This window comes from Oncorhynchus mykiss, chromosome 10, assembly GCF_057628025.1.
Source record: "Oncorhynchus mykiss isolate SJ-2025 chromosome 10, ASM5762802v1, whole genome shotgun sequence".
NCBI lineage: Eukaryota > Metazoa > Chordata > Actinopteri > Salmoniformes > Salmonidae > Oncorhynchus > Oncorhynchus mykiss.
In genome coordinates this window covers 29,866,356-29,882,556 of record NC_143031.1, presented here as the reverse complement: position 1 = coordinate 29,882,556, position 16,201 = coordinate 29,866,356, and the positions used below count along the sequence as shown (strand labels likewise).

The 16,201-nt window shown below is 40.8% G+C and overlaps 1 protein-coding gene across 1 annotated transcript in view; it reads right to left on the bottom strand.

Moving 5' to 3' along the window:
* The window catches only part of LOC110533617 (polypeptide N-acetylgalactosaminyltransferase 10), a 99,433-nt gene extending 86,418 nt beyond the window's left edge, over positions 1-13,015 (bottom strand). Inside the window, exon 1 of the mRNA XM_021618016.3 lies at positions 12,751-13,015. Within this exon, the coding sequence (XP_021473691.3) occupies positions 12,751-12,909 (159 nt within the window). The 5' untranslated portion in view covers positions 12,910-13,015. The remainder of the gene's footprint in view (positions 1-12,750) is intronic.
* Positions 13,016-16,201: the final 3,186 nt, after the last annotated feature.

Sequence of the window (16,201 nt, the reverse complement as noted above, 5' to 3'; positions counted from 1 at the left end):
TGCTCCACTGAATGGGGCCGTGCTCTGTCCTCCTTTTCCTGTAGTCCACAATCATCCCCTTAGTCTTGGTTACGTTGAGGGATAGGTTGTTATTCTGGTACCACCCGGCAAGATCTGACCTCCTCCCTATAAGCTGTCTCGTCATTGTCGGTGATCAGGCCTACCACTGTTTTGTTATCTGCAAACTTAATGATGGTGTTGGAGTCATGCCTGGCCATGCAGTTGTGGGTGAACAGGGCATACAGGAGGGGACTGAGCACGCACCCCTGGGGGGGCTCCAGTGTTGAGGATCAGCGTGGCAGATGTGTTGCTACCTACCCTCACCACCTGGGGGCAGCCCATCAGGAAGTCCAGGATCCAGTTGGAGAGGGAGGTGTTTTAGTCTTTTAGCTTTGAGGGTACTATGGTGTTGAACACTGAGCTGTAGTCAATGAATAGCTTTCTCACATAAGTGTTCCTTTTGTCCAGGTGGGAAAGGGTAGTGTGGAGTGCAATAGAGATTGCATCATCTGTGGATCTGTTTGGGCGGTATGCAAATTGGAGTGGGTCTAGGGTTTCTGGGATAATGATGTTGATGCGAGCCATTACCAGCCTTTCAAAGCACTTCATGGCTACAGGCGTGAGTGCTACGGATCTGTAGTCATTTAGGCAGTTTGCCTTCGTGTTCTTGGGCACAGGGACTATGGTGGCCTGCTTGAAACATGTTGGTATTACAGACTCAGTCAGGGACATGTTGAAAATGTCAGTGAAGATACCTGCCAGTTGCTCACATCCGGGCACATGCCCGGAGCACACACCCTGGTAATCTGTTTGGCCCTGCAGGCTTGTGTATGTTGACCTGTTTAAAGGTCTTACTCACGTCGGCTACGAAGAGCGTGATCAAACAGTCGTCCGGAACAGCTGATGCGCTCATGCATGCCTCAGTGTTGCTTGCCTCAAAGCGATCATAGAAGTGATTTAGTTCGTCTGGTAGGCTCATGTCACTGGGCAGCTTGCGACTGTGCTTCCCTTTGTAGTCTGTGATAGTTTGCAAGCCCTGCCACATAAGACGAGCGTCGGAGCCGGTGTAGTATGATTCAATCTTAGCCCTGTATTGAAGCTTTGCCTGTTTGATGGTTCTTCCCAGTGCATAGCATGATTTCTTGTAAGCTTCTGGGTTAGAGTCCCGCACCTTGAAAGCAGCAGCTCTACCCTTTAGCTCAGTGCGAATGTTGCCTGTAATCCATGGCTTCTGGTTGGGGTATGTACACTGTGGGGACGACGTCCTCGATGCACTTATTGATAAAGCCAGTGATTGATGTGGTGTACTCCTCAACGCCATCGGAAGAATCCCGGAACATGTTCCAGTTTACAGTCCTGTAGTTTAGCATCTGCTTCATCTGACCACTTTTTTATAGACCGAGTCACTGGTGCTTCCTGCTTTAATTTAACTTGTAAGCAGGAATCAGGATGATAGAGTTGTGGTCGGATTTACCAAATGGAGGGCTAGGGAGAGCTTTGTACGCGTCTCTGTGTGTGGAGTACAGGTGATCTAGAATTGTTTCCCCTCTGGTTGCACATTTAATACGTTGATAGAAATTAGGTAGAACTGATTTAAGTTTCCCTCCATTAAAGTCTCCGGCCACTAGGAGCGCCGCCTTTGGGTGAGTGGTTTCTTGTTTGCTAATTTCCTTATACAGCCGAGTGAGTGCAGTCTTAGTGCCAGCATCGGTCTTTGGTGGTAAATAAACAGCCACGAAAAGTATAGCTGAAAACTCTCTAGGCAAATAGTGTGGCCTGCAATTTATCACAATATACTCTACTTCAGACGAGAAAAATAGAGACTTCCTTAGATTTCGTCCACCAGCTGTATACAAATATGCACAGACCACCCCGTCACGGTAGGGTCTACACTTGTTGTATTCAGTTCATGTGACAAATAAAGTTTGATTTGATGAGTCCAAATTTGAGATTTTTGCCTCCAACCGCTGTGTCTTTGTGAGACTCAGAGTAGGTGAACGGATGATCTCCACGTGTGTGGTTCCCACTATGAAGCATGGAGAAGGTGTGAGTGTGCTTTGCTGGTGACACTGTCTGGGATTTATTTAGAATTCAAGGCACACTTAAACAGCATGGCTACCACAGCATTCTGCAGCAATATGCCATTGCATCTGGTTTGCGCTTAGTGGGATAATCATTTGTTTTTCAACAGGACAATGACCCAACACTCCCCAGGCTGTGTAAGGGCTATTTAACCAAGAAGGAGAGTGATGGAGTACTGCATCAGATGACCTGGCCTCCACAGTCACCCGACCTCAACCCAATTGGGATGACAGAGTGAAGGAAAAGCAACCATTAAGTGCTCAGCATATGTGGGAACTCCTTCAAGACTGTTGGAAAAACATTCCAGGTGAAGCTGGTTGAGAGAATGCCAAGAATGCGCAAAGCTGTCATCAAGGCAAAGGGTAGCTACTTTGGAGTATCTCAAATATAAAATATATTTTTATTTGTTTAACACTTTTTGGTTACTACATAATTCCATTTGTGTTATTTCATAGTTTTGATGTCTTCACTATTATTCTATGATGTATAAAACAGTCAAAATAAAGAAAAACCCTTGAATGAGTAGGTGTGCCCAAACTTGTTACTGATACTATATAGTCATTCAATAAAAAACAAGTGCCATTGAAACTAATTAGCTACGTTACCTGCTCGGCTCTAGTGGGGTCACAGCGGAGCTTTGCAGTGGCAAAAGATGTCATGAGAAATTGCTGCTGCTTGTAATATTTCACTTCATATGCAGTCAAAATGCCTGCCTCTGCACTTCTAGTGTTAGCCTCTGCACTCTTCTTCAAGTAAATGTGTTTTTGTGAAATGTTCTGTGGAAATTGTTCAAAGTAGCCTTACGCATATCGTTGTATGGTATGTTAAACTTTGCAATCACTGTTTGTTAGTTTTTTTGCATACATTTTATGGTGAGAAATAGTGTCTCAGTGTTACTCTAGAATTGCCCTATACAGGAAACAAATGTGATAGAGCAACACCAGACACTGCATAAAATGTAGCTCTGCAATAATACAGAACCAACCTTACCACAACATTCACTGCCTTAATTTTACCAGGCAAGTTGACTGAGAACACATTTTTCATCATCATAACCCATGGATGCACATTAACTGTCTTTACACGGCATCCAGGGGCCATCTGCACCTGACTCTCATCAGCACGCGCTCAGCCTCCGCCACAGCTAGCAGCGCTCAACGCTCGCCTTGTCTGAAGAACGAGGGGAGGAAATGTTTTACAACAAAGTCTGCCTCTAAACAAACACCGCTTTTATCCCATCTCTGCTTTTACTCCCAAGGTATTTTCCTCCCCGCCTTTAACGAGTGACTGCGCTCTCTCTGCATCAATCTTCTAATCTTCCAACGGCTTAACACATTCACAACAAAATCGAAATTCCGAGTCTCTAAACATACTGAGTTGATGTTTTATCTCGGCTGTCATCAACTTTTAAAGGTTGTAGGGTGTCATATTTACTGTGCCAGTGTCTGCATGGGATAATGAATCAAAATACAGTTTTCATAGAATGTTTGGGAATGACGTAGAGTAAGGCATGTGAAAATTCTATAGCAATATAGTCAGAAAGCGGTTGTGAGTTTAAAATGACTTCCAATTAAAATGTATTGACACCGCAGTAAATAAAACGTGTCAATCTTGTCCAGGACTGGACTCTACACACACCATAGCCAATCAGAGCTACAGTAGGCCCATATGAAAATAAACCATTTGTCACACGGGCCTGGTCTCATTCACTTTGAACTGGGCCGTGTGTTTACAGGCAATAACAACAGCTCAACTTAGACCATTAGAAAATAGAGATGCACAATATAAAACGGTGAACATATGGGAATCGGCCGATGTCTAGTTTAACGTCCGATGTGCCAAACCGATGTCAAAGCTGACGTGCATACCTATATAACAAAAGGTACATGATGTAATGACATCACATTAAATTTTGAGCTATACATGCAACACAGCATTCCTAAACTAGCCTACAATGTCTGCTGTGTGGATCGAGCAGTCAACAAGTCAAGCAGTTACACAGTAATAGAGTCACTGCTATTACCTTCAAGACATACATACTAGGGAACGCCGTTTGGGTCTTTGCGTTTCAGAAGAAAATACAGTAGCACTGTCAAAGCTGTACAAAAAAAGTCAGCAAACACCGGTAAAGAAACAATGTGTTAACAATAACAAGTCAGTAATAAAGCATCATTTGTTTGACCGCAACTTCTGGCGTAGCTAGCTAGCCTAGCACCTAGCTAGCACCAATACAACCAGCCTGAAAACAATGACCAGTAAAAACTGTAGTCACTTTCATTATTCTTAGCAATGATTTAGGAATCCTTGTAAGTATTAGCTAGGTTTCCACTTGTTCGCCTATTGAAATTGAACTTCAGTTCATGAAAATAAATAGTTAGCCAGCTACTTAACCCTGTTGCCCAAAGCTAACATTATAAGCAGCTAGCTAAATCATCAAGCTAGTGAGGCTCGACCGGAACGGGTTGTGTTGTGAGCTAGCCACAATAAGGATTAGGCACAATAATGGAATTAAGGTTTGTCTTCAAAATAAAAAGTATGTCATTGACAGTGATGCAAATGAATACAAATAGTAGAATTATGCCATACTTTCATTTTGAAGACTAACAGTAAAGTCCACTATTGTGGCTAATCCTTATTGTGGCTAGCTTCACATAGAAGGGTCCGACCACCATTAATCAAATAAGAACTAAGGTTATTTTAGATGATGACACCTAGCTATATAGTTAGCTAGCGAACTATAAATACTGAAACAGATGTTGTTTTGCTATGTTTTTGGGGAAGAACATTTTTTGCATCCATTTATTTTATGACCAGCACTGTAGGTGTGTGAGACAACTTTACCAGCATCATAGCATAGTATCGTTGAATCGTTGTGACATATGAAATACGAGTGATAGGTAATCAATATGTAATAACTACGTAAAAAAATGTATGGCCGCGTTAAATTATTATGTGACGTGCAGTCATATTCCGGTCCTGATTTGTCAATAGTGTTATTTGACACTAGAGGTCGACCAATTAATCGGAATGGCCGATTAATTAGGGCCGATTTCAAGTTTTCATAACAATCGGAAATCTATTTTTGGGAGCCGATTCGACAATTTTTTTAATATATATATATTTTTTAACACCTTTATTTAATCTTTATTTAACTAGGCAAGTCAGTTAAGAACACATTCTTATTTTCAATGACGGCCTAGGAACAGTGGGTTAACTGTCTTGTTCAGGGGCAGAACGACAGATTTTCACCTTGTCAGCTCGGGGGATCCAATCTTGCAACCTTAACTAGTCCAATGCAATAATGACCTGCCTCTTTCTCGTTGCACTCCACAAGGAGGCTGCCTGTTATGCAAATGCAGTAAGCCAAGGTAAATTGCTAACTAGCATTAAACTTATCTTATTAAAAACAATCAATCATAATCACTAGTTAACTACACATGGTTGATGATATTACTAGATATTATCTAGCGTGTCTTGCGTTGCATATAATCTGACTGAGCATACCAGTATCTGACTGAGTAGGCAGAAGCAGGCGTGTAAACATTCATTCAAACAGCACTTTCGTGCGTTTTGCCAGCAGCTCTTCGTTGTGCGTCAAGCATTGAGTTGTTTATGACTTCAAGCCTATCAACTCCTGAGATGAGGCTCGTGTAACCGAAGTGAAATGGCTAGCTAGTTAGCGCGCGCTAATTGTCGTTGTGTTGCTGGTTCAAGCCCAGGGAAGAGTGAGGAGAGGGACGGAAGCTATACTGTTACGCTGGCAATACTAAAGCGCGTATAAGAACATCCAATAGTCAAAGGTTAATTAAATACAAATGGTATAGAGGGAAATAGTCCTATAATAACTACAACCTAAAACTTCTTACCTGGGAATATTGAAAACTCATGTTAAAAGGAACCACCAGCTTTCATATGTTCTCATGTTCTGAGCAAGGAACTGAAACGTTAGCTTTCTTACATGGCACATATTGCACTTTTACTTTCTTCTACAACACTTTGTTTTTGCATTATTTAAACATGTTTCATTATTTACTTGAGGTTAAATTGATTTTATTGATGTATTATACACTGCTCAAACTGCTGAATGAATGAAATATTCTTATTAAATACTTTTTTCTTTACATAGTTGAATGTGCGGACAACAAAATCACACAAAAATTATCAATGGAAAACAAATTTATCAACGCATGGAGGTCTGGATTTGGAGTCACACTCAAAATTAAAGTGGAAAACCACACTACAGGCTAATCCAACTTTGATGTAATGTCCTTAAAACAAGTCAAAATGAGGCTCAGTAGTGTGTGTGGCCTCCACGTGCCTGTATGACCTCCCTGGCGAGCACATGGAGGGCTGTCCGGCCCCCCAAAGAAATGCCACCCCACACCATGACTGACCCACCGCCAAACCGGTCATGCTGGAGGATGTTGCAGGCAGCAGAACGTTCTCCACGGCGTCTCCAGACTCTGTCACGTCTGTCATGTGCTCAGTGTGAACCTGCTTTCATCTGTGAAGAGCACAGGGCGCCAGTGGCGAATTTGCCAATCTTGGTGTTCTCTGGCAAATGCCAAACGTCCTGCACGGTGTTGGGCTGTAAGCACAACCCCCACCTGTGGACGTCGGGCCCTCATACCAACCTCATGGAGTCTGTTTCTGACCGTTTGAGCAGACACATGCACATTTGTGGCCTGCTGGAGGTCATTTTGCAGGGCTCTGGCAGTGCTCCTCCTGCTCCTCCTTGCACAAAGGCGGAGATAGCGGTCCTGCTGCTGGGTTGTTGCCCTCCTACGGCCTCCTCCACGTCTCCTGATGTACTGGCCTGTCTCCTGGTAGCGCCTCCATGCTCTGGACACTACGCTGACAGACACAGCAAACCTTCTTGCCACAGCTCGCATTGATGTTCCATCCTGGGTGAGCTGCACTACCTGAGCTACTTGTGTGGGTTGTAGACTCCGTCTCATGCTACCACTAGAGTGAAAGCACCGCCAGCATTCAAAAGTGACCATAACATCAGCCAGGAAGCATAGGAACTGAGAAGTGGTCTGTGGTCACCACCTGCAGAACCACTCCTTTATTGGAGGTGTCTTGCTAATTGCCTATAATTTCCACCTGTTGTGCAAATGGATAGACAACAGCATGTGAAATTTATTGTCAATCAGTGTTGCTTCCTAAGTGGACAGTTTGATTTCACAGAAGTGTGATTGACTTGGAGTTACATTGTGTTGTTTAAGTGTTCCCTTTATTTTTTTGAGTAGTGTATTAAGTTCAAATAAGTGTTCATGCAGTATTGTTGTAATTGTCATTATTACAAATAAGTAAATAAATAGAAATCGCCCGATTAATCGGTATCGGCTTTTATGGTCCTCCAATCGGTATCAGCGTTGAAAAATCATAATCAGTCGACCTCTATTTGACACGTCAAAGTGTTAAATAGTATCTTTTTTGACACGCAAAGACCCAAATGGTTTTCCATTGAAATCCTGGTTGAGAATGAAACAGCACAGCAAGCAAGTGAAATAAATAGGTTTTGATTTTGTTTTACTGGTAATCGGACATACGTAAACGCCAACAAAATTATTTTTTTGTGTGTATGTGTGCGTATGTAACTTTTATTTAACTAGGCAAGTCAGAACAAATTCTTATTTACAATGACGGCCTACCCCGGCCAAACCCGGACGATGTTGTGCTGATGATTGTGCTCCGCCCTAGGGGACTCCCTATCACAGCCGGATGTGATAGAGCCTGGATTCGAACCAGGGACTGTAGTGACGCCTCTTGCACTGAGATGCAGTGCCTTGGTTAACACACATGGATGCAGCAGTCTATTTAACTGTACTAGAATGCTTAAAAGGCCGCTAAAATGTTAAATATATTGGTATTGTTTTTTTTTGGCAATGAAAATATTGGATATATTATATTAGAAAACATTTGCCAAAAGCCACAAAATACACCCGAATGGATTTCTGCTAATATTACAGTCCTATTGATCAAACAACCACGGACAGGTAGGCTCTTCCTCCTTCAGTTGGCTATGCAAATAAACAACAAGATCAACAACTAATGTTAGCCAGAGCGAGATGAGAAACAAATCTAACGAGGGGAACAGTAGATAAACACTCAAACTTTTTCAGCATGCAGTTGGCCGCAAAGAAAATGCAGACAAACAAAGGGGGAAAGACTAGTCTCCCTTCTGCAGCTTGCCTGCTAATGCATGCTCGTCCCAACCCACATTTTTACAAGTGAATGGGAACTTGCCTGCCCACCCACTTGATTGATACCAAATACATTTGATTGACAACTAACACGGAACCCAAACCGGCTGCGCCCATGCACAATCGTGCGCTATCGTGCATAAATGTATTTTGTCCCACTACACCAAACGCGATCACGACACGCAGGTTAAAATATCAAAACAAACTCTGAACCAATGACATTCAAAGCATTAAACATGTATGGCAATTTAGCTAGTTAGCTTGCACTTGCTAGCTAATTTGTCCTATTTAGCTAACTTGCTGTTGCTAGCTAATTTTCCTGGGATATAAACATTGAGTTGTTGTTTTACCTGAAATGCACAAGGTCTTCTACATCCACAATTAATCCACACATAAAACGTCCAACCGAATCGTTTCTAGTCATCTCTCCTCCTTCTAGGCTTTTTCATCTTTGAATTTATATGGTGATTGGCATCTAAACTTTTACCACGATAACCGGCAAAACATATCATCTTTTAATCACCCAAGTGGGTATAACCAATGAGGAGATGGTACGTAGGTACCCGCTTCTATAAACCAATGAGGAGATGGGAGAGGCAGGACTTTCAGCGCGATCTGCGTCAGAAATAGAAAGGAGTTCTATTTTAGCCCTTGGCATCGCAGACGCTCGTTGGCACGCGCGAGCAGTGTGGGTGCAATAATTGAATAACATGGATTTCTACATTTATTTTGCGACATTCGCGCACGCGACGTGTCCGGTCTGGTCAGCATGTAAGAGATATGCTAACTGTGGATAACAGTCGTTCAAGTTCAGCATAGCTAGCTATTAAAATGATGCACATTTCTTGCTAGCTACAAAGAAATGTATTGGTGAATTATATTAATCATGCATTGAACTGCATCCATCTATTCTGCCAACAATTACTTACTCTACGTCATGACATTGAGTCAAATTGAACCTATTTTAAAACTTCTTAGGAAGTTGGTTTAGAAACATAAAATTGAGATTATATTTTTGAATGATATGATTGTTTGGTTCATATCTGCAAAGTAGTTAACATGCTATCAGTTTCACTTTAAACTGTCCATTTGCTAATCCCTGCCAGTAGTAGGAGATCATTGAGAAACACATATTGAATGGTGTGAATTAGGGAAACAGCATCTCTGATCATAAAAAGGTACGTTTTGGAATATGTGGTGGGTTTCTTCCAACAATTCCACAGTAACAGAATTACACTGAGGCTTGTGTAAATTGTTAAAATGTGTAAATTGTTAAAAGTAGCCCTTGTGCGTTGAGTTATGCTTTTATTAAAATGTGAAATTAAATGGATTTGTTTGGCATTCATTTTAAAGTGAAAAATCTGAGTTTCAGTGTAATTCTGTGTGTGTGGAACTGCCCTTCAGTCACCGGTCAAAATGATACTGTAAATGTTGTAATTAGAGGTTGACCGATTATGATTTCTCAACGCCTTTACCAATTATTGGAGGACCAAAAAAAGCTGACACTGATTAATCTGCCGATTATTTTTTATATATATATGAAATGACGACAATTACAACAATACTGAATGAACAATGAACACTTATTTTAACGTAATATAATAAATCAAATCTATTTAGTCTCAAATAAATAATGAAACATGCTAAATTTGGTTTAAATAATGCAAAAACAGTGTTGGAGAAGAAAGTAAAAGTGCAATATGTGCAATGTAAAAAAGCTAAAGTTTAAGTTCCTTGCTCAGAACATATGAAAGCTGGTGGTTCAATATTCCCAGTTCTTCAATATTACCAGTAAATAAATATTAGGTTGCAGTTATAGGAATTGACACGTCGACTATTTCTCTCTGTACCATTTGTATTTCATATACCTTTGACAATTGGATGTTCTAATAGGCACTTTAGTATTGCCAGCCTAATCTCAGGAGTTGATAGGGTTGAAGTCATAAACAGCGCTGTGATCAAGCATTGCTAAGAGCTGCTGGCAAACGCAGTAAAGTTTGAATGAATGCTTACAAGCCTGCTGCTGCCTCCCACCACTCAGTCAGACTGCTCTAGCAAATCATAGACTTAATTATAATATAATAAACACAGAAATACGAGCCTTAGGTCATTAATATGGTCAAATCCGGAAACTATAATTTCAAAATCATTTATTATTTCAGTGAAATACGGAACCGTTCCGTATTTTATCAAAACGGGTGGCAAACCTAAGTCTAGATATTGCTATTACATTGCACAACCTTCAATGTTGTCATAATTATGTAACATTCTGGCAAATTAGTTCACAGCGAGCCAGGCGGCCCAAACTGTTGCATATACCCTGAGAAGTGACAATTTCCCTAGTTAATATTGCCTGCTAACATGAATTGCTTTGAACTAAATATGCAGGTTCAAAAATATATATTTCTGTGTATTGATTTTAAGAAAGGCCTTGATGTTTATGGTTAGGTACATTCGTGCAACGATTGTGCTTTTTTCACAAATGCACTTTTGTTAAATCACCACCTGTTTGGCGAAGTAGGCTGTGATTCGATGACAAATTAACAGGCACCGCATTGATTATATGCAACGCAGGACAAGCTAGTTAACCTAGTAATTTCATTAACTATGTGTAGTTAACTAGTGATTATGTGAAGATTGATTGTTTTTTATAAGATACGTTTAATGTTAGCTAGCAACTTACCTTGGCTCCTTGCTGCACTCGCGTAACAGGTGGTCAAGCCTGCCACGCAGTTTCCTCGTGGAATGCAATGTATTCGGCCATAATCAGTGTCCAAAAATGCCGATTACCGATTGTTATGAAAACTTGAAATCGTCCCTAATTAATCGGGCATTCCGATTAATCGGTCGACCTCTAGTTTAATTGCCTTTGAATATTATTATTTTTTCTGTAATGTTAAAGGCCAAACTCGGTTTTTTTATCTCATTATCAAATAATTTCTGTGTGATTGTTTTTAAATTAAAATGGTCAAAATAAACAAAAATAGCTTCTTAGCAAAGAGCAATTTCTCAAGCAAGAATTTAGCTAGGAGTGGTCTGAGTGGGAAACTGAAAACTAGCTGTTAAATCAGCAGACAGGTTTGGAACTCATCTTTCTTATTGGTCTATTAACTAATTCAGGTGGGCCAAAACTCCATCCCACCAAAACAGGCTATAATTTCAGAAGGTCTTTTCAAACAGCTCTTACACTAAATGGGCATGATCATATCAGCATTTTCACAGCATTACCTCAGTGTAGAAATATATATAAAACAGGAAATCCACGTTATTGACTGCATTTGGACTTTAACACTCCCCACATAATATTGACTGTAAAAACTATCCAAGTGGCATTGTACAGTCTGGTCCCATCGTCGATGACAGTATCCAAATCAAAACAGTATCACTTCCAAATAGGAAGTTGCAATATTTTGTTTTTCCAACATACACTAAGACTTTTGTAATTTCAACAATAAAACACTGTAGAATGCACAGTAAAATACCATACATTTATTTTACATCATTAATACAACTTTGACTTTTACAAAATATGTTGTAATATATTTAACAGTACTATGTTCCTTACTTTTAACACATTACAGCATCCCTGTACATTTATAGCAGTAGAGCTGTAATATGTTTTACAGTAAGGAACACAGTAGTGTAAATATTACAGCATCTCTGCTGTAAAGCTAAATTACAGTATAAAGCTGGAAACTCTGGTGTAAGTATAGGCCTAAAGCTGTACATTTACAGGGAAAAGTTGGACAGTGTAGCATTTAATTCGTTTTGCTCTGACTATAGCTACCGGTTCAATAAAGTGCAAGTAGGATGATGAAAACAAACTGTTGTGTCACACCACAAAACCCCGAATAACAGCGCAAGAATGGCCAACAGGCTAGCTAGCGCGTGTTCTAACACCTGACCCAGCAGAAAGACACGTTTTAAGACCGCAGCATATTTGCGCTAGGTCAACAACCTAGTCGTTCACATCCTGAAGTCTAACTGTGTTACAAGTTACAACGCATAGTTCCAGACTTTGCTACGTGGCCTTTTCAACATCCACCCGCGTACAGTATCGAGCTGGCATTATCCCCCCACATTATTCTGAAAGTTCGACATTAGAGACAACATGCCCCATTTCAAAAAAAAAAAAAAAAAAAAAAGGAATGTAGCGTAACTAGCTAACAAACTAATGTCATTGCAAAGGAGATGACAAGCAGTGAGCCACGCAATAATGCATGAAAAGGTGATGTAGAAACTTGCTAAACAGCAAATTGACAACGGAATAACTGCTGTCAAAGCCCCACATGGTCGAGCTAGCGAAATGTTAAGCTAGCTACACAATTGCAGATATTTTACATGCGTGCTAGCTAGGTCTATTAACAACGTGATCGGGCAGTCAGCAACACCGAGGTGATACCAATATGTTTTTCAGTTGCAGCGCAAGCCAGGCAAACGGTGCACGAGCCAACCTTACCTGTATTTGAGGGATGCCACCCGGTCCCTCCACTATTTCTGGCGAGTTCTCAAAAACTCGGTCTCGGTATAATGACCACAGACCAACGTTCGGAAGGAAAATAAGAGCGGCTATAAGTAACCCTGCGAACTGCAGTAGTCGTTTTTCTTTTCGCCTCATCTCTCCAGAATAAATGTGAGAAAAACTGTCTACAATGTACTCCCAACTGCTTCCAGGTGGACAACTTTCAATCTGAACAAACCAACGATATAATGTTGAAGCTGCGGGCACTTCCGCTAGGGGGAGTGAACCAATATCGTAGTTGGGAGCACAAGGACAGACTTTTGCATTCTTTGTAGTGAATAATGATAATAAATATTTGAATCCCAACCAGTTTACCTAATTATATTGCAACAGCACAATATGTTATACTAGATCACCTGCATACCTGTAGAACAGTTGAAAGTTACTCTCATGGTCCCTTGGTGACAATAAAGTGGAGTCACTCAGATTGACCAACAAAATGTACATTTGCATTAATGTAGCCACTTCAATGCAATTTATTCGTGGCAAAATTAGAGGGCTAATGATAATATAAAATAAACTCTCCGAAATTAAATGTAACATTGTAATTCAAGCATTTCTATTGGTAATTGTAAATAATGTATTGAATCGTGTGGTTGTTTTTTCCTAGGCAAATGTATAAAAACCAACGTGTGTTAAAGGCCCAGTGCAGTCAATAACGTGTTTTTCATGTGTTATATATATTTCCACATTAGCAGGTTGGAATAAAACTGTAAAATTGTGAAATTGGTTCTGCATCTTGGAAACCAAGATTGTTCTTAGGGCAGGCCTGGTTGTAGCTAGATATGTTTGAGTTGCGTTGGGGACAATTTTACCTAATCCTAACCTTTTTCCTAACCTGCCAAGTTAATTCTCCTAACCTGCCACGAAAAAGTGACTTCTGCTAGTCAAAACCGGCAGACGTGCCCTGATAGCAGTGTGAGTAGGCCTATCTACTAATGCGATACAGCGAAATTGATGATAATGCACTTTTAGTGTTAATATACCGCCTGCATTCAAATCAAATTTATTGGTCACATACACATGGTTAGCAGATGTTAATGCGAGTGTAGCAAAATGCTTGTGCTTCTAGTTCCGACAGCCTGTTTTGGTAGGATGGAGTTGTGGCATGCCTGGTGACTGATGTCATTGGATTGGGGGTGACAAGCAGTGAGACACGCAATAACACATGCAAAAGTCATGAAGAATCTTGTTAGGTAGCAAATTGACAATGGAAGAACTGCTGGCAAACAGCCTCACTTGTTAAGGTACCTAGTCAGGTACATCACACAATTGCAGATATTTTACATCCTAGCTAGGTCCATCACTGAGGTGATGCCAAGAAAGAGAATTCCAAACCTCTCTGCCAATAACAGCTAGTTTTCAGTTTTCCCCTCCCCACCAAGACCACACTCAAACCACTCCTAGACAGTCATAGCCAAATTTTTGCTTGAGAAATTTATTTTTGATAACAAAGCTATTGTTGTATCTTTTTGACAACTTTGATTGAAAACAATCACAGTAAGGTACTTAATTGTTACCCAGAAATGATTTAATATTGAGATAACATCTGCAGTGGGCCTTTAAACACCTGGAAATGTTGTAATGAGAATCCTTAAATGATCCTCTCTCATCCCTTTCATATGTGTCTTGAATGGCAGAAGACCTTAAGATGACCACAAGATGTCGCCGAATCAAAAGAGGGATATAAATTCAACATTGAACATTTTTTTTTACATCATTTGCGCTGACCCGCATTTATTAGACTGGCAAGCCATTGAGTTAGAATTACCTTTCTCTTTGTAAATGTCAGAACGCTTTTTGTCTACTCAGCATTTTAAAGATTTTTCTCATATCACCAAACCAGCATACATTGTTGTACAGTATTAATGATGGAAAAGGTAATAATGATATACAATTCTACACATTTGGCATCATGCCATCAACTGATAAAGGAAAGCTGCAGTTTGATCTAATGTGCTGTTGTGAAATTACAATCCAGGGTTCAAACAACAGGCAATTTCATATGACCGCAGTGCAGTGTCCAATGCCCAGTCAGAATAAAATACTTTTGTAGTTATAACACAGAAATGTATTTGAAGAAACAATGGTGCCCAACTGCTCTTATTATTAACTTATAGAATTGTGTCACACCAAGTGGACAAAATGTAATCAATCAGAACTATTTGGTATTATCATGAGTAGACTAGGGGACTATTGCGCTGGGGAGGGTTCTCTTGCAATAAGGAATTACAAACTACATGGCAGGAGTACATGGCCTGAACAGATTGTAAGCTTTATTAGAAATATTTATCAAAATATTACACTTCTCTGCCATTGCCATAAAAGGGGTACATTTCTTAGTCATTGGGTGTGATATCTTTTGAATGTATAATATATATGAAAATAATAAAAAGCAATGAAAACATGTTGTGGTGAAATCATATGGAAGGCTTATTGTTAACAATAAGGCCCAAAATCGACCATACTGCCTGAGATTTCTAACGGTTTGACAGCTTTTATCCCTTGGTGTGACATGAAGATGGTGTCACACCAGAGAAAATAGGTGTCACTCTGAGGGACATAACCCATTAATAAACCTCTATAATGACAATTTTAGACTAGTTAAAAAAAATCAAATAACACTTACTTGCATTAGACCCAATTGCATCATGTTGCAATTGTGATTATTTTATGTGTTTCTGAGTGCAATATGAGTGCCCTAGAGATGGTGCAGGCTGAAAATGGGGTCTGTCTGGGGTTCTCCCATTCCTGGTTCTTACTCCCTGCATTAGACAATCCATCCCATTGGTCCCTCTCTCTCTCTGTCCTACCAGTTTCACTCCTCCTGACTGATCATACGTGATACACCCTGGGAGGGCCCCCATCAACCGTGCCTCTTTTGAAGCCTGTTACCCCCCTGCTCTCCAATATGCCCTGCCGGCCTCACTCCGAGCAAGACCCAGTCGACCCGTCTGTCTCAGTGGTCCTCTGATAGCGTTCCGGGGGAGGGCATGCCTAGGCAATGATGCCTGGGGCGGGCACCATCCTATTACACTCTGACATCAGAGACACACTTCGTTTCTCAAACCCTGTTGTTGGCTCTATCGTGCTGTATGCTCAAAAACCCCACCAAGAGAACACTTCTCGAGCAGCTTGGCTATGGGTAGGTCGGAGCCTACCACTGGGTGCGCACACTTGTGCTTGGGTCTCCCCTATCAATGGAGGACTGTGCCCCTGCGCCTCTCTGTGAGCCCAGGTAAACCTCAATTTTGTGGTGGGCTACCTGCTTGATCTTGCCAGTAGCATACTCTTGTCCCAAAGATTAAGCCATGCAAGTCTTAGTACACACGGTCGGTACAGTGTAACTGTGAATGGCTCATTAAATCAGTTTTGGTTCCATTTATCG